Source organism: Pinus tabuliformis, chromosome X (genome assembly GCF_031772625.1).
Source record: "Pinus tabuliformis cultivar Carrire ecotype Pingquan chromosome X, CPIR1, whole genome shotgun sequence".
Taxonomy (NCBI): Eukaryota; Viridiplantae; Streptophyta; class Pinopsida; order Pinales; family Pinaceae; genus Pinus; species Pinus tabuliformis.
Window position 1 is genome coordinate 463,635,868 of NC_142308.1, and position 23,517 is coordinate 463,659,384.

A 23,517-nucleotide genomic window follows, 5' to 3' on the forward strand; every position below is an offset into this window, starting at 1 on the left:
ACTATGTTAGTGATCCCTACTTAGGCATCTAAATACAAATGTGACAAAGTCCAAAAATAATTGTAATTATAATATAATAGCAACTAATGAAGATGTCAAGCCTTGATACAGACCATGAGAGGCCATGAGGAGAAGGAAATCCAGCTATAGGGTTTGGAGAATTACTATTTGCCAATGAATTACTATTTGTCCCAAATGTTGATGAGATATAAGTTTGCTAAAATTCCCTCGAAGAAAATAATTGGTGGGGAGGTGCAATAATAACTTCTAGTAGTTATCAAAGAATTGGGGTAATAGTACCATAACTACTCATAAGTATGTGTATCATACCATTATAATACTTGTTGGGGGTTAAATCGAAGCTCTTGATCAATATTGATGGATATATCTAGCAGAAATCTATCAAAGTTGACATATGAAATATAAGACAAGAAAGATAAGAATTCAATCAAAGAGAAGGAAAACCCATGGAAATAAATGTGTAGAGAAATTAGAATCACTCATGCACAAGAAGGAGAATGACGCCTTGAAGGAAGAAGTAGTAAGCGTGCCTATAACAGAGAGTAATTGAGAATAAAGGTGTAAAGGAAAGATATCATCACTCATGGGGTTGGGAGACCAGTGTCAAGAGAAAATAGATCATAGGAAGTAGGGATGATGAGTTTTAGTAAATAACTTTCATAAATTCACCCTATATTGCTAAGAAAGTTCTTCCCTCATGGCTTCTTAGTCTAGCTTGGAGATGTCCAACTACAAGAAAGATTAAAGTGTACTTAAGCATATGGTGGGATGCAAAAGGTATGCCATTAAAAGGTAAAAAAGTTGAGATATATTATTTATAAATTTTGTTGGCTAAAATAATATCATTGTGGTCATAATAACACATACATATCATGTTTCCTTAAACTTTCAATGACTATGACAGATCAAACTGCACCAAATATTTTCTTATAGTGGCATATCATATTTCGTAAAGCTTTCAATTTATGTGATACACCATATCACACCAATGTATTTATTCTTGTGAAATATCATATGTCCTCAAATTTGTTATCTTTGTCACACAATGCACTAGACAAAAGTTTTATTTTCATGCGACATATTGCACCATTGTAAACTATCCTTTGTTGGAACATAGAATATTGTTTATAACATCGATCAAAAATTTCCATTAGCATGGCATATCACAGGGGATAAATTTTTCTTTCTTGGCCATATATTGCATGGAGTTTTTCTTCATGTGGCACATCACATATTCTCAAAATTTCAGGTTGTTGACATGTCACACCACACCAAAGTTTAATTTTGTGTGACACATGACTTCAAAGTTTACTTTTGTGAGAGACATCACACCAAACATTCTTGCTAAAGGAGATATAGTTTTCAAAATGGAAACAATGAAAACCAATTGTTGAAAGTTTATAGTATATAAATTTATATATTATGTAATAAAAATAAAAATAAATAAATTTGAAATGAGAATCAAAATACAAGTTTTCAAATTAACACTACAGGGAAAAACTTCCATCTCCAAACTATCTCAAGAAATAGAGAGATAAGAGTTTCTAGTATGTGGAAATGAGAGAGAGTATTGATGATGTATTCATGATAAATGGGGACCTTTATGGCTTTATAATTATTATGAGTATATTTGGTGCCATGCCAATTATTTGTCATCTCTTAGGATAGGCTAAGAAAGTTCCTCTATAGTCATGCCTCACTCAGAAGAAATTTGGGAATTAATCCTCCCTTCGTTTCAGGCTACTGAGAAATTCAAGGATGGAATTTCCTCTTTGTTTCGATATTTCCTAATAAAAATCGGGGATTAAGCCTTCAACTACAATCCTTAGTCATATCAAAAATAAGAGGGCTATGACTAATGGATTAACTAGAAGTGGGATTTTCTTGAGAGGGTGGATACCATAGCACTAGATTATGAAGTATTGGGTGTCAAAAGTATATCCACTATTATTATTGCCAAGCTCTTCATATTTATAGTAGTTGAAATCCCATTCATTCATAGGGATAGAGGGTTGATGACATCAAGTGATAGGATCATGGAATCGAGAGATTAGAGTTCAAATTTCAAGTGATCGTAATGTGCATGATGTCATCTGGCCTCGACACTAATGAAACCCATAATGTCAATAGATGGGAAGTAGGCCGTGAAGATTGAAAAGTGATTAGATATAGGATATCTAACCATAGGGGCATTGGGTATTGGGTTGTTAGGAGATTTGGACCCTCATATTATTACTTTCTTCATGTTACTACCAACCCTAATAGGGGCTCAGACATGTTTCTTATGTGAGATTGATGTGGATTAATACATCCTACTAAAACAAAGATACATGGAAAGTTCACGTGGCAAATAACATGTGAGGGTGATGTGGTAAAGAGAGTGTCTCTTGATGAGATTACAATTAAATGAACATAATAATTACAAGAAATATGCACAATCAGGACCTCTATAAAGAGAACCTTGATATGTACAAGAAATATAAAACATGAAATATGGATAATTCTTCATGGAAAATGAACACCCAACACATATCCCTATGAAGACGTATTTCTAGTTCTCTAAAGAAGGACACTTCACACTCGCTCATGCCAATAAGTAGTGAACTTGATAAGCCAAGTATGGATAGCAATTTCCATCAGGGTATGGTCTTTAAATGTTTATCATAAGAATCTAAGTAACCCTTGGTCATAATGTTGCTTAATTGTAATGAAAGGCTAGCTTCAACTGTCTCATGCACAAAATATGTACATGTCATTGATTTCTAGATTTTGCAAATAAGAATATTCAAAGTTATGTAAATAGATGTTCAAATAGGTATGCAAATATTTTTTTAGTATATAACCATAAGAAAGCTCCAAAACAATATCTATTATTTTTTATTTTTATAATATTTTCTCATATGCTAATAAAATGATCAACATCTTCATCAAAAGTCCCCTGCAAATATTATCATTTTTATAGCTACCTTTGTGTCTAGGTCCATGTGGAAAATGGTACCTAAGCCTCTTTTCTCCACTGTTTATTATAGAAAACCTCCTCTTAGCCTAAAAAACTATCATCTCTTTCCTGCTCATTTAACCTTTTTAACTTTAATATCCATAAGTGTGAGACTTGTGACAAATCTATGCAATATGCCAACCTACCCATTATGATGAGAATTGTATGGCCCATGGCACACAAACTACCCAAAACATTCAACTAAGCAATTAGGCTACTTTAACACATGCAATGAGCTCTAATGATCAACTTCTACGTGTCTTTAACATTACAAAATAGCAAGAATTCTTTAAGTTAACATATAATGCCAATCTAGCAATAGGCTTCCCAATCTTCAATCAAGATTCGCCTATCAATGCACAAATAATAAAATTTGTTATTTACCAATGCAACAACATAAAGCTATCATCAAAGTGAATGGTGAGGGTGGAAGGCATACCTTGTTAAATATTTTCAAAAGAGTGTCATCAGTTCCTACAACACCATTGCCATCAACTACACTAACCACATTCAAAGAAGAATGTGAAGCATTCAAAGCATCCATATTGCATGCTAATTAACAAATAATCTCTACCAACAAGAGAGACAAGCCATTTCATTTCAACGTCCTCATATTACATTGTCAATGGGCTATCCAGACCAAACAACAATGCAACTCCATGTAAGATGTCAAGAAAATCATATATATACACATAGATGTGTGGTTCAATATCAACGACAAATGTATTGAAGCATGTTTAGGTCTGAGTGTGGAAGTGGTTAAGCAATGAAAACTTTATTCGACATAACGAAATTGATGCTTCATATATTATTCACATACAAACATATATTTAAAATATGGATCCCAACATTTTGAAAACTCACACTTATTCACAATTATTACCATAAGCTACTCTTATAAATATTTTATTAGAGTATTCCATAAGTTTATTCCAAATGCTTCAATGATTAGAACACTTTTAAATATCTAGGCAAAACCATTATATTGCCACATGCAACTTGGCAGATGCTCAAGAAATGTTTCGAATTTGAATGTTAACAGTTACTAGAATTGAAACATATGTACCCTATTTTTTTATATGATTTCATACGGCCAATAAATTAAATGCAAACAATTATTAAATGGACATCCCAAAGTAACCCAACCCACAACTTCATAAATATATCACATAGTCTTAAGGTGCATCATCAAAGTCTCTTACAATAAAATTTATGTTAGAATTCTAAAAAAAACACTTTTAGCCCAAAGCTTTATTCCCCAAGTAGCCTTGCAAACACTTCTACATGGTATGCATTGAAAATAAGTCCATTTTTAGTTACTCAATGAAAACTTGATCTTCCAAGTAATCTTCCAATCTTTCCTTGGTGCCTTAAAAATTATAGTCAATAGAAGTCGAAGGTTTCCATCTTGTTGAATCCGTCATTTCAAACATATATATAGCAATCAAGAACAAAATAACTACAATACAAAATTTCACAAATTCATGTTTGTTTAGAGTCTAGAATTTAGAATTTAAGTTTGGTAGACAAATAGGTGGTATAGTTCCCACAAAAAAGATACAAAAACAACAAGTCTTGATAATCTCTTTCTTTCAAAATTGTCGTCATGAATTGTTGCATACCAACTTCTCTAGAACCTTCCAAGGAGGTGCCACTACCAAGAGCTTGGCCTCTCCTTAATCTAGTGGGATAAATTTGTGATTCAACCTACAAAAAAATAAGAGGAAGGTAAAAATCTAAATTTCCACTACTCAAATGAAAATCTAAGTGCAAAAATAGACACATAAGAATCAAGGCTCAAATGTAACACTTATAATCTAGATACCACCTTAATATATTTAAACTTTGTGCACAATTAACAAGAATCTCATTCCTACATATTATAACAAGTCCTATCTTCATACATCGATATTTATGACTTTGAAAAGTTGTTTCACTCCATGTCACTATAAATCGAATTATCTATCAATATGATGGAATAAAGAGAATAGTCAAATATGTCACATCCCCAAAAACTCAAATAATACATCAATATGATCAAATAGAGGGATTTGTTCACTATTGATTTATGTAGACATTTTGGAACTATTTATAGTTCAATGCACAAACAACTGCATTAGAAGATAATGCATCTAGTGCATATGATAATGATCCAGTTCCATATAACTTCAGGGTAATAATCCTTCTAGACTAGGGAGTATTAATAAGCTCAGGAACAAAGAGCATACCTCATTTTTAAGAGGTGTTTCTTTCTTGGACCATATTAACTCAATATAGCATGATGATGACATGTAAGCTACAAAAGTTCAAAACAAATCAAAGAAAACCACTACTTTAGAATTGCAATCCAAAATGACATATTATATTAGGGGCAAACATCTAAGGATTAAATAAGAAACAATTTACAAAACAATGAACATTGCACCCTAATTCAAATGGACTAGCGAAGAAACTATAGCAGTAGTTATGTGCATAAAAAAGCGCATGGAATTGAGAACATAGGAGGATATTTTGACCATACGATTGATTCTTCCATGGGCATGATAAGTTCGCCTCTGATTTTTTTAGCCTTGTTTACTTGTTATAAAAATAGAGAGAGATCAGAGAGAATGATTAAACACACACTGTATTTATTGATCACATAAAGCAATTACATATATAAGAATTAGATCACTGACTTTTAGATGATAAGATATGACGAAGATAGATCTATGACACATACACAACTCACACACATAGGGAAATAACTATTTATAGAATCACACCTATAGACTCACAATGACAACTCATGACAACTTGGAATTCATAGAAGCATTACTCCAATACCGTCGATTAATGCTTACATGACAAAACTAGAAAGTAGACATTACAACAATGAATAAATTTCTGTCAAATTTGTTTGGTATGGTCATCACTAACACTCATATCTATTCTGAAATCTCATGGCTTCCGCTCTTTTCTCCACCACACTTTCGAGCTTCCTAGTTGATCCATTTAAGACATAACTGCATCAGATCGTCGTTGATGTGCTTCGCAGAATTAACACTTCTCAACCTTGTGGAGCGCAACGAGCCAGTCTTGATACTGAACCATCATATGGAATTCCCAACCATGACCTTCCACAACTTTCATCAGTTATCTAGGATAGCATTCTAGGTACATAATGTCTTTAGCACACAATTCTACAACTTGACCTTGTATAAAATAACATGCACAGATGCTCTATAAACAAGATGGGTCACATTAGTCTACCTATTCTTTGTGATTGTGCATCATTTCATTTTTCCCAACAACTCCTTTTCACCCATAATTTTTTTTTTTTTATTCATACAACAAAATAATTTTACAAACCAACCATATAAACACGATAATACCACAAAATTTATTGCATAAATTTGAAAACTAATAAAAGATAGCATAAAAGAAAATTAATAATAACAATGTTCTTGATGGCCTCCATTGGCTGTGCACCAATACTTCAGCAAAAATATTTCACGGCTCCACATGTAGAACAGTCATTTTTCCTTTCTCCTCCAAGACCAGTCATTTTCTGAAATACGCAAAAGACGAGGGATAATTTTCACTGAACTTCAACCATATTGGCGGTATTCCAATGCGAAGTCCGACAAGGATTCCGAACAGAATCAGAACCGATTCCACGAGGGACACCCAGTAGAAAATATTGAGAGCCTGAATTCGATTCGGGCCTTGGTCGTTGGGGCCGTAGTCTGTCGTTATTAGACAATTTTGAGATAAGCAGAAGCATATCATAGCCGAATAATCTTGTATGGAACTTGAAAAAGCTTTAATTATCTAAAAGCTTCCATTGAAATAAGCAGACATTGTGTCTAGCTTGCTCCTTTGACTGAAGATCCGAAGACCTTTTGCGTCCAATATTGTGCTCACATACCAGAACTGTATACATGCTAAAGATTATATGAAGCCTCCAAGGAGAACGATGGTGGCTCAAATGAATTTCAAAGTTTCAAGCTAACTGGTGGAGGAGGTGTCGATATGCGTCTTTTCTGACCGAATCAATCCTAATTAATGGATATGGGCCTCGCTCACGCTAAGGTGGCTGTGCTAGAAGATTTTCGTCAGGCAGCTGGATTTGGCTGTGGAAGTAGTCACAATGAAGGAGACTTCGGAGGAACTGTCAGAGAATTTGATGCAGTAAGATGGAAGGATATCACGACGTTGAAGGGTTGTAAACACCGAGCAAATCTACACACAGGCATGTAAAAAAAAATCATCTATGTACAGTGAGATAAAATTCAAAACTCTTTTATCTTCCTGGCTTTTCCCGCAAAGGAATTAAGACAGAACATGTTCCGATACCATGTTAGAAAAATAGAGAGAGAACCATTAAACGCATAACACCAAAAATGGGCTGTATTTATTGATCACATAAATTAGTTTTATATATATAAGAATTAGATCATATATATATATATATGAATTAGATCATATATAAGAATTAGATTATCCACTTCTACCTGATAAGATCCGAAAAAAGTGAATCTATGCTATGATTCCTGTAAAGGAATTAAGACAGAATATGTTCGGATACCAAGTTAGAAAAATAGAGAGAGAGCCAAACACATAACACCAAAGACAGGTTGTATTTATTGATCACATAAATTAGTTATATATATAAGAATTAAATCATATATAAAAATTAGTTTATCCACTTCTACCTGATAAGATCCGAAAAAAGTGAATCTATCATTCATAAGAAACCCCACACATAAAAAAAATAACTATTTCTAAAATCACGACTCACACTACAACTTGGAAGTTATGAAGCGTTACTTCCAATATTACTTGGATGTATGAAATATATAGTGCATCCACACCAAGTCCCTCCACCTATCAAATGATCAAATGAATACATATTATAATGGTTAGCAGCTTAAACATACAAAGTTAGCTATGGCCCTATAATCAAAAAGGAAATTGTTTGGAATATGTTGTAGGATTAAAACCTCAGCATTGCGTTTTGCATTCTTCAGTAGTTATAACAAATATAGGCCAACAGCCCTAGCCATTTGAATGTCGAGGTTGTGAGTAGGCCGTACGTTCTACCCCTCCCCCTGTCTTTGCCTCCAACAAAAGCCACAGAAAGGTATTGCTTGCTTGTGAGCAAGAACATCCTCAAGAGAGACTTTAGCCTTAACCAAAGATAACTTCTGCATAGCTTGAGCTGTTTCCCTTGTATTATGTCAATTAAACATAATGAAAGGTATTAATCCATTGCATCAATTTTAGCCATAATAGTTGATTGAAAAGGTTAAGCCCCCCAAATTCCCCTTACCACGAACATGATTGACCACATTCTATTCTCAACCCTTTATGTTAGGTCCTCGGGTGCTAATTGAGGCACGGGCATGGTTGGGCGCACAAATGCGATGGGCGCACGATGGGCGTGCGGTGGGCTAAGGCATGATGGGCGCATGATGGGCGAAGGCGGGCGCGTGGTGAACGACGGGCGCGCAGGTGCACGAGCTCGGGTGAGAGGCGACGAAGTGCGAAAATGACTAAGGAAATATGCGATGGTGAAACTTATACCCAAACGAGCGTGGAGAAAGTAGGGGCGCAGGCCGACATGTAAACATGGGCAGGCCGACCATACTTGGGTGCTGAAAGGGTGCGATAGACTTGTTTTGGGGGTCGGCTCGAGTGCCACCACCCACAATGGGACCATGTTAAGAAGCATATATATTATATGTGTTCAAACCTCATTTGCAACGAAGAGGAGAGCAAGACAACTCGCACTAAGCTCAGGGGTAAAGTAGTGCGCAGATTTGGAGAGAGGTGCGCATACCTCATGCGCATATTTCAAAGGCGCAGTTCTATTGTTACTTGGAGCCGGTTAAGAGTTGGGCAAGGTATGCCTGGGGCTGTCTTCTATGCAGATTTGTGTTGGACTTGACAAGGATGTCTTGGTGACCCGGGTGGGCACTCATCCTTTGTGCGAGATGTGCACATGTTATTGTAAAAGGCTGATTTGCCTATGTAGTAAAATATTCTAAGTATTGGCTTGGAGCTTGCCAAGCATTACTTGTACGATTGTATTATGAAGAAAGATTGATTATAATATATATTGTCGGGCAGACTTGTTCGGGAGCTGCCCCTCCCCTTTATACTGTGCAATTCTATTGTCTTTTATAATTGTTGTGGATAATGAATGAGTATGGGTGTTCATTGGTATAAAGGTTAAATGCAAGTTTACTTGGTTGCGAAACACAAACTAAGTAAGGACAAGTGAATTAGGCGTAGTCCATGAATGTTAGTATTGGTGAAAAGAAAGCGTTCGGTGGTGCCGCACCTTGCTATAAGCGGTTGGAAGACTATCGCAGGTGGAGGGGCGTGATAGGTGGTATCAGAGCAGCTGATTTAGGGTATTTAAGGTGTAAGCTGCTACACAGCTTCACCGAAGTGAAGGTGGTATCAGAGCTAGTCTGAAGACTTGGAGGAGTCTTGCAGGAAGCTGGGTGAAGCAGGTGTACATACACTTGACAGTTGATATTTGAGCAAGGTTGCTTGTGACAGTGGAAGCAGGTACTTGCAGGTGAAGGAAGCTAGTTTTACATACAAGTGGAACAAGGGCCAGTTCATGGTTGCAGGGAACTTGGTGAAGCTGGTAAAGGTTGGAACCGGGTGTCGTAGAGTTGGGCAGGCGGTACTACGTGCTGGTCATACGATTTGGGCACTTGTCAGGTGGGCAAGTGGGACTGCGTGTGGGCAGGTATACACGGTTTGGGCGTCTGTGGACCGAACGAAGTACGAACCGGGGAAGATGAAGTACAAGGCATGGCAGGTTTGGAGGAATGCGAAGGGAAGCTCTTGCTTACCTTATACAGGTTGAAGAGGTTGAAAGAAGAGAATCCCCGGATTCGAGAGAAGCTTGAAGTCTTGGAAAAGAATGTTGAAGACGAACTTCTTCAACGTGGTTGGACAATGGGGCAAGGTGAAGTTGCAGATTGTGCTATCAAGGAAGAGGAAGTGATGATAGTTGAAGATGTTGCAGACATGATCATGATGGAGGATGAGCTTGAGATTGATCAAGTTGGACCAGGATCGTGCAGTCTGCAAACATGGATGGATGAGGATACTCTCATGGAGCTCATGATGACATGAGATTGTTGTGACTTTTGGGGACTTCATATATGGTGGACTTGGAGGATCTGATGCATTGAGGAGTTGATGTCAGAGACTTTGATGCAGGATGGGGTGCATACTTTCAAGTACATGTATGGGAATGGCTTGGAAGAGTGACTTGATGTGGAGGATCGATATGAGACACTTTGGAGTGATGGAGTTACAACAATGATGATGCCTTGGTGGCAACACTTGGGCATGGGTTGAGCCGAGACTCAACCATCTGTTGACATTGGAGCTGATTGATCTATGATCATGGGCGGCACATGGATAGATGAGACAAGTGTATACTTGTTTCTATGGCAGACTTGAGGGATGGCACATTGCAGATATGATGGAGGTAGCTTCATGGACTTGGATGTGGCATACCGAGAGTTGGAGTTTGATGAGATGGTCTCTTCATATGGAGGAGGCACACATATGGATGATGTTGGGATAGATGTGGCTGATTTCATGTAGCACATTGACACCAAACATCATGGACTGCATGTTGCAAATGAGATGAAGACTACTTCATGGACCTGAGCATGGTTTACACTTATATAGAGATGGATTCTTGATCGAGTTGAGGATGTGGCAGGATGTTTTGAGAAACAACTGATGGTGGCATGAGGATGTTCACTCTCATGGTTTGAGCGTGACGGTTGGATTAGCTACCCAACTAGTTCAAACATGGGGACATGTAGTGTACAGAGATGTGTTAGCATTGTGTTGGAGTATCATGGCAGCAGTTCACATGAGGACGACACATGATGAGGTCGACACAATATGTTGCAGTGGGCATGTAGCTTGAGATGGAGGGACCAACCTTCCACGATGGAGCAGCATGTGGAGATTGTGACATGGTGGTTGATGATCATGGATTGAGATGACTTCCGATATATGACATATTGTTGAGATGAGATGTTGGCACATGGTTGAGGTGTGTTAGCATTTGTTGACATATCATGGGCAGTTTTGCACATGGTGGTGATGACATGATGGAGTTTGACACATTGTTACGATGGACATGTAGCTTGAGTTGGAGGGGTCGACCTTCCATGGTCGAGAGCAGCATGGGAAGATTGTGACAGGGTGGTCGATGATCATGGACATCTGATATATGACATACATTGGTATGGAGTATCTTGGTGACAGTTGGTTGCTAAGATGAGACATGGTGGAGATGGAGTCCTACATATGTTGTAGGGATGTTTTCCATATGCGAGGGGAGTTCACATCATGGATATTGATGCTTGGAGGATGGTATGTTGTCGAGGACGACAACGACTTCAGGTGGAGGAGGATGTGAGGTCCTCGAGTGATAACTGAGGTGCGGGCACGGTTGGGCGCACAAATGCGACGGGCGCACGATGGGCGCGCGGTGGGCTAAGGCACGACGGGCGCACAATGGGCGAAGGTGGGCGCGCGGTGAACGACGGGCGCGCAGGTGCATGAGCTCGGGCAAGAGGCGACGAAGTGCGAAAATGACTATGGAAATATGCGATGGTGAAACTTGTACCCAAACGAGCGTGGAGAAAGTAGGGGCGCAGGCTGACATGTAAACATGGGCAGGCCGACCATACTTGGGCGATGCAAGGGTGCGATAGACTTGTTTTGGGGGTTGGCTCGAGTGCCACCACCCACGATGGGACCATGTTAAGAAGCATATATATTGTATGTGTTCAAACCTCATTTGCAACGAAGAGGAGCGCAAGACAACTCGCACTAAGCTCAGGGGTAAAGTAGTGCACAGAGTTGGAGAGAGGTGCACATACATCATGCGCATATTTCAAAGGCGCAGTTCTATTGTTACTTGGAGCCGGTTAAGAGTTGGGCAAGGTATGCCTGGGGTTGTCTTCTACGCAGATTTGTGTTGGAGTTGACAAGGATGTCTTGGTGACCCGAGTGGGCACTCATCCTTTGTGCGAGGTGTGCACATGTTATTGTAAAAGGCTGATTTGCCTATGTAGTAAAATATTCTAAGTATTGGCTTGGAGCTTGCCAAGCATTACTTGTATGATTGTATTATGAAGAAAGATTGATTATAATATATATTGTCGGGCAGACTTGTTCGGGAGTTGCCCCTCCCCTTTATACTATGCAATTGTTATTGTCTTTTATAATTGTTGTGGATAATGAGTGAGTGTGGGTGTTCATTGATATAAAGGTTAAATGCAAGTTTACTTGGTTGCGAAACACAAACTAAGTAAGGACAAGTGAATTAGGCGTAGTCCATGAATGTTAATATTGGTGAAAAGAAAGCGTTCGGTGGTGCCGCACCTCACTATAAGCGGTTGGAAGACTACCGCAAGTGTAGGGGCATGAAACTTTACCTTCCACCTTCCACATTGATGTAGACATTGAAGAACTTGGAGGCAAGGGTAAACAACAAAGCATCCCCGTACCACATTGGAAGACCTACAACCACTGAAAATAACAGTGACTTAACTCTGATAAAACCACTGCTAACTAGAAAATTTCAAAGCTACTGTAAAAACTCAGAAATTGATGATTCAGCCAAGAACTAGATGCTCAACCCTCAGTGAGAGCATAAGTTTACAGATCAAAGCCATGTGAGAAATTGTTGTAGTGAGGGTCAAAAGCCCACTGCTAACTAGAAAATTTCAAAGCTACTGTAAAAACTCAGAAATTGATGATTCAACCAAGAACTAGATGCTCAACCCTGAGTAAGAGCATAAGTTTACAGATCAAAGCCATGTGAGAAATTGTTGTAGTGAGGGTCAAAAGCCTGTCTGTCAAGCCGAATAGATAATCATTCAATCGAATTGGTATTCTAGGCAGAGACAACATGGTCACTCACTCCAAAACGGTATCAATTCGAAACCTTGAGTGTTGAAATCTCTTTGCTTATTGTTGACCAACATCCTCACTGACCTCGCATGCAACACTACATCGTTGCAAAGGCAAAACAAAAAGTGTCATGCAAGTCGCAACCGCCATGTGTCGCTGCAATATGAACCTAATACAATAGTCTAACAAAGGATCGAAAGGTGCAGAGTGATGATGAGCAATATTAAATCTCATCCTGGCTTTCGATATCAGAGAAAGAATATTCCCTGATTATGAAATCTTAACAATCCACCCAAACAAAATATAAATTCAGCTAACCGCGTCATTATTATTGATAACATTTTACGGAAAAATTATTAAGTTTTGTGATAGTGCGGTGAACTTGTCAAGCCTTTGAAGTAAATATTAGTGACTTTTAAGTAAATATTAGTGGATGGTGCCATCTTTGGAAAATCTCGATAAGCTATTTTCAACCCAACCCAAGATGGTGCCTTCATTGGAAAATCTCTATGAGCTATATGTTAAAATAATAATTTCCACTGCAAGTTTATTTGCGATGCGATCCATCGCAGATCGCAGATCGCAAATTCAAATTTCTGTGCGTTAAGTCCTCCGGAATGATGCGATGCGATCCGATCACATATCGCAGATCGCACCATATGTGTGTGGTCCAAATTTTGTGTTCCGACTAAATGGGATTTTGCGATGCGATCTAATTAAAGTCAATGGGTGAAGTATGGGCCAGCATTAAATAAATTTGACGTGAAGTAAAAGTTACATTTATTGACCGCCAGTAAATGTCAATAAAGCAGTAAATGGAATTTACTGTGGGTTGGTAAGTTTTGGTGAAGTTTTTAATTTCATTTCAGCGGGAGTATGGGCTCAAGTAATAGTGGGTAAAAGCATTTAATTTCCATTATTTTCTTTTACGGAGCATGGTAAGTGAAAATGTGAAGTAAGTTTCTTTTGTAGTTATATATATATATATTTGTAATGTTTTTTTTGTGTGTTAGCGTGAAAAGAGGGAAGAACGCAGTAGTGCGTATGAAACATACACAACAGTGTAAATGAATTGTAATGCACAGTAGTGCGATGTTAATGTAATATGCAGCAACGTAGCATAGCAATGTGAGAGGAATGCACAGAAGTGCAGAAATGTTTATGTTTGTTCTGTAACAGTTTGAATGTTTTGTTAAGCAGTCTCTTGGTGAATCCCTCTGTGAGAGAGGAAGAAATTTGTAACAGCAGTTACTTTTATTAATGAATAGAAATTTTTGGTGTGTGTGAAAACTTTGTCTGCTGCAAATAATTTTTTTTTTGTTTCCGCTGTGTTAAAGATCCTGGAGAAAACAGACAATTGTCTCTGTGTCCAGTTTATATTGTTTTTGGGATTTTGACAGAAAAATCCCCAACAGTGGTATCAGAGCTAGTCCAGGCTCTTTGAAGGTGACAAAGAAGCTGAAGGGAGGAGCTTGTTGCAGCAGTAGATCTTCTCCAGCAGAGTGAAGGCTCAGTCAAGAAAATACTCAGGTATTTCACAAAGTTTTTTTTGTGTTGCTGAAGAAGCAGTCAGTTGTTTTAAACACACAGTCAAGGAATGGCTAGCACAAGCACTGGTATGGGTATGTTCAACACCCAGCTCCCACAGTTTAATGGGAAGAACTATGACTACTGGTCAATAACTATGACAACCCTGTTTGCCTCTCAAGATTTATGGGAAATAGTCGAAGATGGTTTTGAAGAACCAGCAGATGAAACTGAGTTTAATAGATTAACTCCAGCAGAGAGAGATCTGCTGAAGAGCAATAGGAAGAAAGATTCAAAAGCCCGTGTGTTGTTGTATCTAGCAGTAGACCAGAGTGTGTTTCCAAGGTTAGCAGCAGCTAAGACATCCAATGAAGCATGGCAAACCCTCAAGACAGCCTATCAAGGCATGGAGAGAGTGAAGACAGCAAAACTACAATTGCTGAGGAAGGATTTTGAGAACCTGTGCATGAAGGAGTCAGACAATATTGACTCATTCTTCACTCAAGTAATTGGCCTGGTCACACAAATAAGATCTCATGGAGAGATACTTGAAGATAGGAGGATTGTAGAGAAAATATTGAGGGTCTTACCCTCAAAGTTTGATGCGATTTTTACCACCATTGAAGAGACAAAGGATCTCTCAAACTTTTCAGTTGATGAGCTTCATGCATCACTGATCACACATGAGCAGAGGTTGAGTAGAAATGAAAACTCATCTCTAGAGCAAGCCTTCAAGACCCAGATGTCCTGTGGAAGAGGAAGAGGTCAAGGCAGAGGAAACAAGAGGGGAAGAGGTAGAAGCCAGAACAGAGGTGGAAGGAACAGTCCAGCGAATGCTCAAGGAAGAGGCAGCAATCCAAATCAGAACCAAGGTCAAGGCAGCAGCCAACAAGGAGGACAACATCATGCTCAAGGACAAAGGTATGAAAAATCCAATGTCCAATGTTATTATTGTAAAAAATATGGACATTATGCCAGTGAATGTAGAAAGAAGCAGCATGATGTGAATAATAGCTCTAGTGCAAATATTACTAGAGAAAATGTCAGCCAAGATAATGTATTGTTAGCTTGTAACATGGCTGAAACAAATAGTGAAGATATATGGTTTCTAGACTCCGATTGCAGTAACCATATGACAGGAAACATAGCTTTGTTTTCTGCTTTAGATCAAAGTGTGAAGTCACAAGTCACACTTGGGACTGATAGCAAAATTTCTGTTATGGGTAAAGGAGAAGTTAAAATATTTACAAAGCAAGGTGAAAGGAAAACCATAGCAGATGTCTACTATGTCCCTGGAATGAGATGTAACCTCTTGAGTATTGGACAGCTTGTCCAAAAAGGTTACAATGTTTTCTTTGAGAATGATGTATGCACCATCATGGATATTCCACCCAGCAAGCGATGCATTGATGAAGTGAAGATGACAAGGAATAGAATGTTCCCTCTCAGAATAAAAGCAGAATTGAAAAACAAAGATGCAATGGCAGCAGTTACCCAAGAGGCTCTCCAAAGTGTGCCAAAGGATGAAAATTGGTTGTGGCATTTGAGATTTGGACATCTCAACTTTGGAGGTCTTAACTTGTTGAGCAGAAAAGGAATGGTAAGAGGATTACCATTGATAGAGAAACCGGACAGCCTTTGTGAAGGCTGCATATTGGGAAAACAACACAGAGAAAGTTTTCCAAGTGGGAAAAGCATGAGGGCAAAAGCACCCTTAGAAATTGTCCACTCAGACTTATGTGGACCGATGCAAAATCAATCTTTAGCAGGCAACCAATATTTTCTAACATTCATAGATGATTTTACAAGAAAGACTTGGGTTTATTTCTTGAAGAACAAATCGGAAGTGTTTGAAAAATTCCGAAATTTCAAAGCACTCGTGGAAAATCAAAGTGGGCTGCGTATCAAAGTTTTGAGAACAGACAGAGGAGGTGAGTATATCTCCAAAGAATTTTTATGTTTTTGCAGAGAAAATGGAATCAATAAGCAATTTACAGCTAGGTACACTCCACAGCAAAATGGAGTTGCTGAAAGGAAGAACAGGACCATTATGGATATGGCGAGGAGCATGTTGAAGGCAAAGCATTTGCCAAATGATTATTGGGCTGAAGCCGTAAACTGTGCAGTATATATCTTGAATAGGTGTCCTACAAAAGCTGTGATGAACAAAGTGCCGGAAGAAGCATGGAGTGGGAGAAAGCAAGGAGTCACCCACATGAAATTTTTTGGATGTGTGGCCTATGCACACATTCCTGATCAGCTAAGGAGGAAGTTGGACAGCAAAGGGGAGAAATGTATCTTCATCGGATACAGTGAGGAATCCAAGGCTTACAGGTTGTATATCCCATCCACCAAGAAGTTTTTTGTGAGCAGAGATGTTCAGTTCATTGAGGAGGAAGCTTGGGATGGAAGCATAGAGAAAACAGTTAATGTTAAAAACTGTTTGTCTCATGATGAAGATGATGAAGAGGTGGCTGAAATGCATCCCCAAACAGCAGCGCCAACACAAGGACAGCAAGGAACACCTTTGAGAAGAAATGAGAGTGCTTCTCCAAGCACACCACAAGGAGGAAATTCAAGTGCATCTTCAAGCACTTGCACACCAAGTGAACGAGGTAAGAAGTTCAGAAACTTGAGTGACATTTATAATGAAGGAATGAATTCCTTATTTGCCTTGTATTGCCATGTTGATGATCCTATTCATTTCGAAGATGCTATTAAAGATAAGAAATGGATAGAAGCTATGGATGAGGAGATTAATGCCATAGAAAGAAACAAGACATGTGATTTGGTTGAGCTACCAAAAGGTAAAGAAGTCATTGGAGTCAAATGGGTCTATAAGACCAAGAGCAATGCTGAAGGCAAGATAGAAAGGCACAAGGCAAGACTTGTTGTCAAAGGATACAAGCAGCAATATGGGAGAGATTATGAGGAAACTTTCGCACCGGTTGCAAGAATGGAAACCGTGAGAGAAGTGTTGTCCATAGCAGCACAAAACAAATAGAAAGTTTACCAAATGGATGTGAAGTCGGCATTCCTAAATGGAATGTTAAAGGAGGAGGTTTATATTGAGCAACCTCTAGGCTATGAAAAGAAAGGCCAAGAGCACAAAGTGTGCAGATTGAAGAAAGCTCTTTATGGGCTGAAGCAAGCGCCAAGAGCGTGGTACAGTAGAATAGATTCCTATCTACTGGAAAATGAATTTGACAAATGTGAGGGAGAACCCACAGTCTACATCAAAGAAAATGATGGCAAGATTCTAATTGTTGTCTTGTATGTTGATGATGTGATTTTTACAGGTAATGATGACTACCTCATTGAAAACTTCAAATCAGTCATGAAAGAGGAATTTGAGATGACTGACATGGGTTTGCTGAGATACTTCTTAGGCATAGAAGTAGATCAAAATGAAAATGGAATTTTTATCTCTCAAGCAAGATATGTAAATGAAGTGTTGAGCAGGTTTAATATGCAAGAGTGCAAGGCAGCAATCACTCCCACAGTAATGGGATTAAAACTCAGCAAAGAGGACAGCAGCAAGGATTTTGATCCTAGCTTGTATAAGAGCATAGTTGGCAGCCTTATGTATTTAACTGCAACTAGGCCTGACATAATGTTTGCTGTTAGTTTGATTTCCAGATTCATGGAGAGGCCAAAAGAGGCACATTGGCAAGCAGCAAAAAGAATTCTGAGGTATGTCAAAGGTACAAAAAGATTTGGCATTTTCTATACTTTTTCAAAAAGTTCAGATTTAGTTGGCTACACCGATAGCGATTGGGCTGGAAGTGTGGATGATCGGAAAAGCACTTCCGGTTATGTTTTTCATATGGGTTCAGGAGCCATTTCATGGGCTTCCAAGAAGCAGCCAATTGTACCATTGTCTACAGCAGAAGCAGAGTACGTGGCAGCTACAGCAGCAGCATGTCAAGCAGTTTGGATGAGAAGAATGTTGAGGAGCTTAGGCCAAGAGCAGGCAAAAGCAACAGTTATTTTCTGCGACAATAGCTCAGCTATTGCGTTGTCCAAGAATTCTGTGTTTCACAAACGAACGAAACACATTGATACAAGGTTCCATTACATCAGAGAATTGGTGAACAATGGAGAAATTGTTTTACAACATTGCAGCACTCAGGAACAGGTTGCGGATATTCTGACCAAGCCACTGGATCAGAAGAGCTTTGAATTTTTAAGGAAGCGTCTGGGTATGATTGATAACCCAGCAGTTGAAATTAAAGGGGAGTGTTAAAATAATAATTTCCACTGCAAGTTTATTTGCGATGCGATCCATCGCAGATCGCAGATCGCAAATTCAAATTTATGTACGTTAAGTCCTCCGGAATGATGCGATGCGATCCGATCGCATATCGCAGATCGCACCATATGTGTGTGGTCCAAATTTTGTGTTCCGACTAAATGGGATTTTGCGATGCGATCTAATTAAAGTCAATGGGTGAAGTATGGGCCAGCATTAAATAAATTTGACGTGAAGTAAAAGTTACATTTATTGATCACCAGTAAATGTCAGTAAAGTAAATGGAATTTACTGTGGGTTGGTAAGTTTTGGTGAAGTTTTTAATTCCATTTCAGCGGGAGTATGGGCTCAAGTAATAGTCGGTAAAAGCATTTAATTTCCATTATTTTCTTTTACGGAGCATGGTAAGTGAAAATGTGAAGTAAGTTTCTTTTGTAGTTATATATATATATATATATTTGTAATGTTTTTTTTGTGTGTTAGCGTGAAAAGAGGGAAGAACGCAGTAGTGCGTAGGAAACATACACAGCAGTGTAAATGAATTGTAATGCACAGCAGTGCGATGTTAATGTAATATGCAGCAGCGTAGCATAGCAATGTGAGAGGAATGCACAGAAGTGCAGAAATGTTTATGTTTGTTCTGTAACAGTTTGAATGTTTTGTTAAGCAGTCTCTTGGTGAATCCCTATGTGAGAGAGGAAGAAATTTGTAACACCAGTTACTTTTATTAATGAATAGAAATTTTTGGTGTGTGTGAAAACTCTGTCTGCTGCAAATAATTTTTTTTTTGGTTTCCACTGTGTTAAAGATCCTGGAGAAAACAGACAATTGTCTCTGTGTCCAGTTTATATTGTTTTTGGGATTTTGACAGAAAAATCTCCAACACTATATTTTCAATACAAGACAAACAAGATGCCATCTAAATCTACCAAATTCTTCTAATTTCTAACACTCCTGTACTGGGCCAAGATAAAGAAGCCGACACTGGAACAACGTACCATGTGCCTTGTACCATAAAAATTACGAACATTTGTTCATTTTTTCCCTCTCAGTTCCTTTCTCGTAGCCTCGATTTCAACGGGGGCATCCCTTATCATCGCCTCCTCTCACGCTTTAAGTTCATCAATTACAATTGCTGCTCAAATCTCCCTAATCTATGCTGAGCTTTTGACTTCCCAGCACTCAGGATTATTACTACACACGGTTCATATGACAACACCCAACGAATAAAACGATCTATTCTTTTAAGATTTTAATTTTAGTCATCGTCGCATCCGTATTCACATGGTGTTCCCTAAATATAAAAGGACGGGTGGGCCTTCTGCAGGACGGAAATTGAAAACCTTGCACCGACCAACTCACTACAGTTCTAAAGGTCTTATAAATATGCCCTATTTTTCCATTTTCTTAACGGGCATTGCATTGCAGAGGCTTTGAGCCCAGCGTAGTATAAGCTTTTATGCTTTCTACCTTCGGTTCAGAAATGAGGAAGATGACGCTCTGTTTCGCTTATGAGGTAGCTTGCCTAATGTTTATATGCTCTGTAATCGCTCTTGGTGTCAATCTCAATCAATATAAGTTAATAGAAGAAGAAGGTGATTGGCAGCCAGCCACCGCTACATGGTATGGCAGTCCAAACGGAGACGGAAGCGAGGGTAAGGGCAATGTTAAGTTCTTTATTTAGGCCGATAGTTGTTTATTATATTATTTCTAAATTAATTTTTAAATATTGAAGTTTCTAGTATTCAATCTACCAAACCGCACCAGAATATTCAAACACGTGAAGCTTGTTTGTGCTATTTTTTATATTATTTATCTCCTGAGCTTTCAGAGCCATTCAAGGATATGAACGTGCGAGTGAAAAAATAAAATTAACCCATTGTAACAGGTGGGGCATGTGGATATGGTAGCCTGGTCAAACAGATACCTTTCCAATCAAAAATAGCTGCTGGAAGTCCTGCCCTATTCAAAGACGGGAAAGGATGCGGAGCATGCTATCAGGTCTGTTTCGGTATTTATAAAGTTTCATGACTTCTTGATGAAAAGTTAGCTTATTGTATGTTTCATGTAAGCAGGTAAAGTGCACGGGGAATGGATTGTGCTCTCAAAGCGCGGTGACGGTGGTTATTACAGATGAATGTCCTGGTGGAATCTGCTCAGGCTCTGGCAAAATACACTTTGATCTCAGTGGTACTGCGTTCAGCGACATGGCATCTCCTGGTAAATCTTCGGATCTGCTTAACGCTGGAGTCATCTCTATTTTGTTCCAACGGTACTCATCTACCCGTACTCGGTCGTAGATTACAGGACTTGCAGAGTTAAACTCCTTTACGATGTTTGTATCATTTTTATTTGATTACTGCACCATTCCCTTCTGATGTTATTGTATAGTGTGCCTTGCGAGTATCCGGGGAAGAATATTGCATTCCACGTCAACGAAGGTGCCACTACTTACTGGTTCGCTGTACTTATCGAATACGAAGATGGGGATGGCGATCTTGGAGCAGTCGATCTAAAGCAGGTTTGTTATTATAAATATTACTTCGATTGTTATTATAAATATTACTTCGATTGTCATTAATGTTTATATGCTCATGTATGCAGGCAAACTCTGATACATGGCAAGGAATGCAACAGACGTGGGGTGCAAATTGGTGTTTGAATAGCGGTCCTTTACAAGCTCCATTCTCTATTCGTTTGCAATCTCTTTCAACTGGAAAAACGCTTACTGCAAACAACGTTATTCCACAAAATTGGCAACCCAGTGCTACGTACAGGTCATTTGTCAACTATAACTAATAGTTTCATTGTACGGAGCTTATACTCTGAATAACTTATGAAAATTTGTGCCGTGGTGAACATAGCTAGAAGTGCAAAAAAAGGTGTACTCCGCGTTCGCTTCTATAAGGTTAAGTAATATCTAAATATTACCCAAAAATTGAGTGGAGACAGACTCAAAAATCTTCAGGGAAGTCAGTTTTGCGGTTGTATTAGGGAGATGCATTTCAATTTCAACTATATATTTCGGTGTCGTCCACGCTCATATTTCTTAGTTCTGTTAATTTTAACTACTAAAGAAAATTCATGCTCGAATTATATTGTCTTTTTTCATTCGTATATACAAACGTTTAGACTTTGAATCCTGAGAATAGATTGACATTTTCTTTGCTTCTCACTTGAAGATATCTGCTCTAACTTTACCACTGCTCAGTGACAGATCCCTTTCCATTTTACATTCTTACAAATATGTAAATAAATTCTCCAATTCTGTTGCATTGACCTCCGTGACTGCTACACCTTGACTGGCCAGTCATATGGACAAGAATCTTGGTATGGACATGGTGATGCTGCATATTCGCTGACGCTATGATACTATTTACACACTTATATATATGGGGTCTGCACAAAAGTTTGAGGGTAGTTTCAGGAGTCGAAGTTTCCTAATTTTAGTATAATTTTGATAAAATTTTGATGGGAAATTTTGGAAATTAAAATTTAGGTTAGAGTTGTTAAGTTTCACAATTTTGAAGCGTTTTAGAAACTTTTTCTAGAATTTTTTGATAACACTAAATCTATTTCCACAAAAACAATTAAAACACTCCCATAATAAAATTTCGTAAAAAATCTGTCACAAGAAATTTGCGTTCTGGCCCAAGTTGACTCCTGGTTAAACGAAGGCGCATAAGTTTGTTCTTTCATTTTTTGTTTGATCGATGACAATTTGGTCCACAAGTGCTTCTCATTATTCTCATTATTGATAAAAATTACGATGATAAATAATGATGATCTTTTTTTCAATGATCGTCCTGTAATGCTTCTTTTAGTAGCTTTCTACCCTAGAAATAAATGCGGAAAATTTTTAAATAATTTCTTAACATCAAGTAATTTCCTAACATCCGATAAACCATATTCGTTTCACTACACACAACGACCATCCTTTTTCTATTATATAGATAAAAATTTTAAAAAATTGAAATCTGGAATTCCTGACATTTGATAAACCATGTTCATTTTAGTTCACGTAACCATCATCGTCATAATTTTCAGAGGACTACATGATCAAAGAAACTCTATGGCGTATTGCCTGCGTTTGACTTATTAGATTTAGTTATGACCGACAGATAATAATATACGATCTTTGGTATACATTATATAATTATATGAGTCATAACTAGGTTTTATAATATTAGGATTCATAATTTTAGTTTCAAAATATTAAATTTTAAAATTGGGTTTTAAATATTATAAATTATAATATGATATTTGTTATACGTTATATAATTATACAAGTCATAATTAGGTTTTATATTAGGATTTATAATTTTAGTTGCAAAATATTAAATTTTATAATATTTAAAATTAGGTTTTAAATATTATTAATATAATTTATATTAATGTTAAATGTAATATTAATATTAAAATTATATTCTAAAACTAATATTTGAATTTTATTATTTTAAACTTATATTAAAATTTAATATTATAAACTCTAAAATTACAATTTAATATTATTATTATCTTATTTTAAGGTCATAGTTAAGGTTTATATATTTCACCTCACTTTCGTTTTGAACCTGAGACCTTTTAGATGGAAACACAAGCTTTTAACAATTAGACCCACTCAAGTCATACTCAACTTAAAAAATAAATATTATTAATATTATTTATTAATATTAATTTTAATAAATCTAATATTATAAACACTAATATCATAAACCCTAATATTAAATCTCAATATTGTAAAACCTAATATTAAACCATAGTA

General features: G+C 37.6%; 1 protein-coding gene across 1 annotated transcript; it reads left to right on the forward strand.

Annotated features, from left to right (window-relative positions):
- The first annotated feature begins 8,406 nt into the window (after positions 1 to 8,406).
- LOC149140644 (expansin-B16-like) lies at positions 8,407 to 21,551 on the forward strand. Its single transcript, XM_089451029.1, has 7 exons — positions 8,407 to 8,529; positions 9,740 to 9,839; positions 20,234 to 20,407; positions 20,641 to 20,753; positions 20,828 to 21,024; positions 21,144 to 21,273; positions 21,357 to 21,551. The coding sequence occupies exons 1-7, from the start codon at positions 8,407 to 8,409 to the stop codon at positions 21,549 to 21,551; spliced, it is 1,032 nt and encodes a 343-aa protein (XP_089307155.1).
- Positions 21,552 to 23,517: the final 1,966 nt, after the last annotated feature.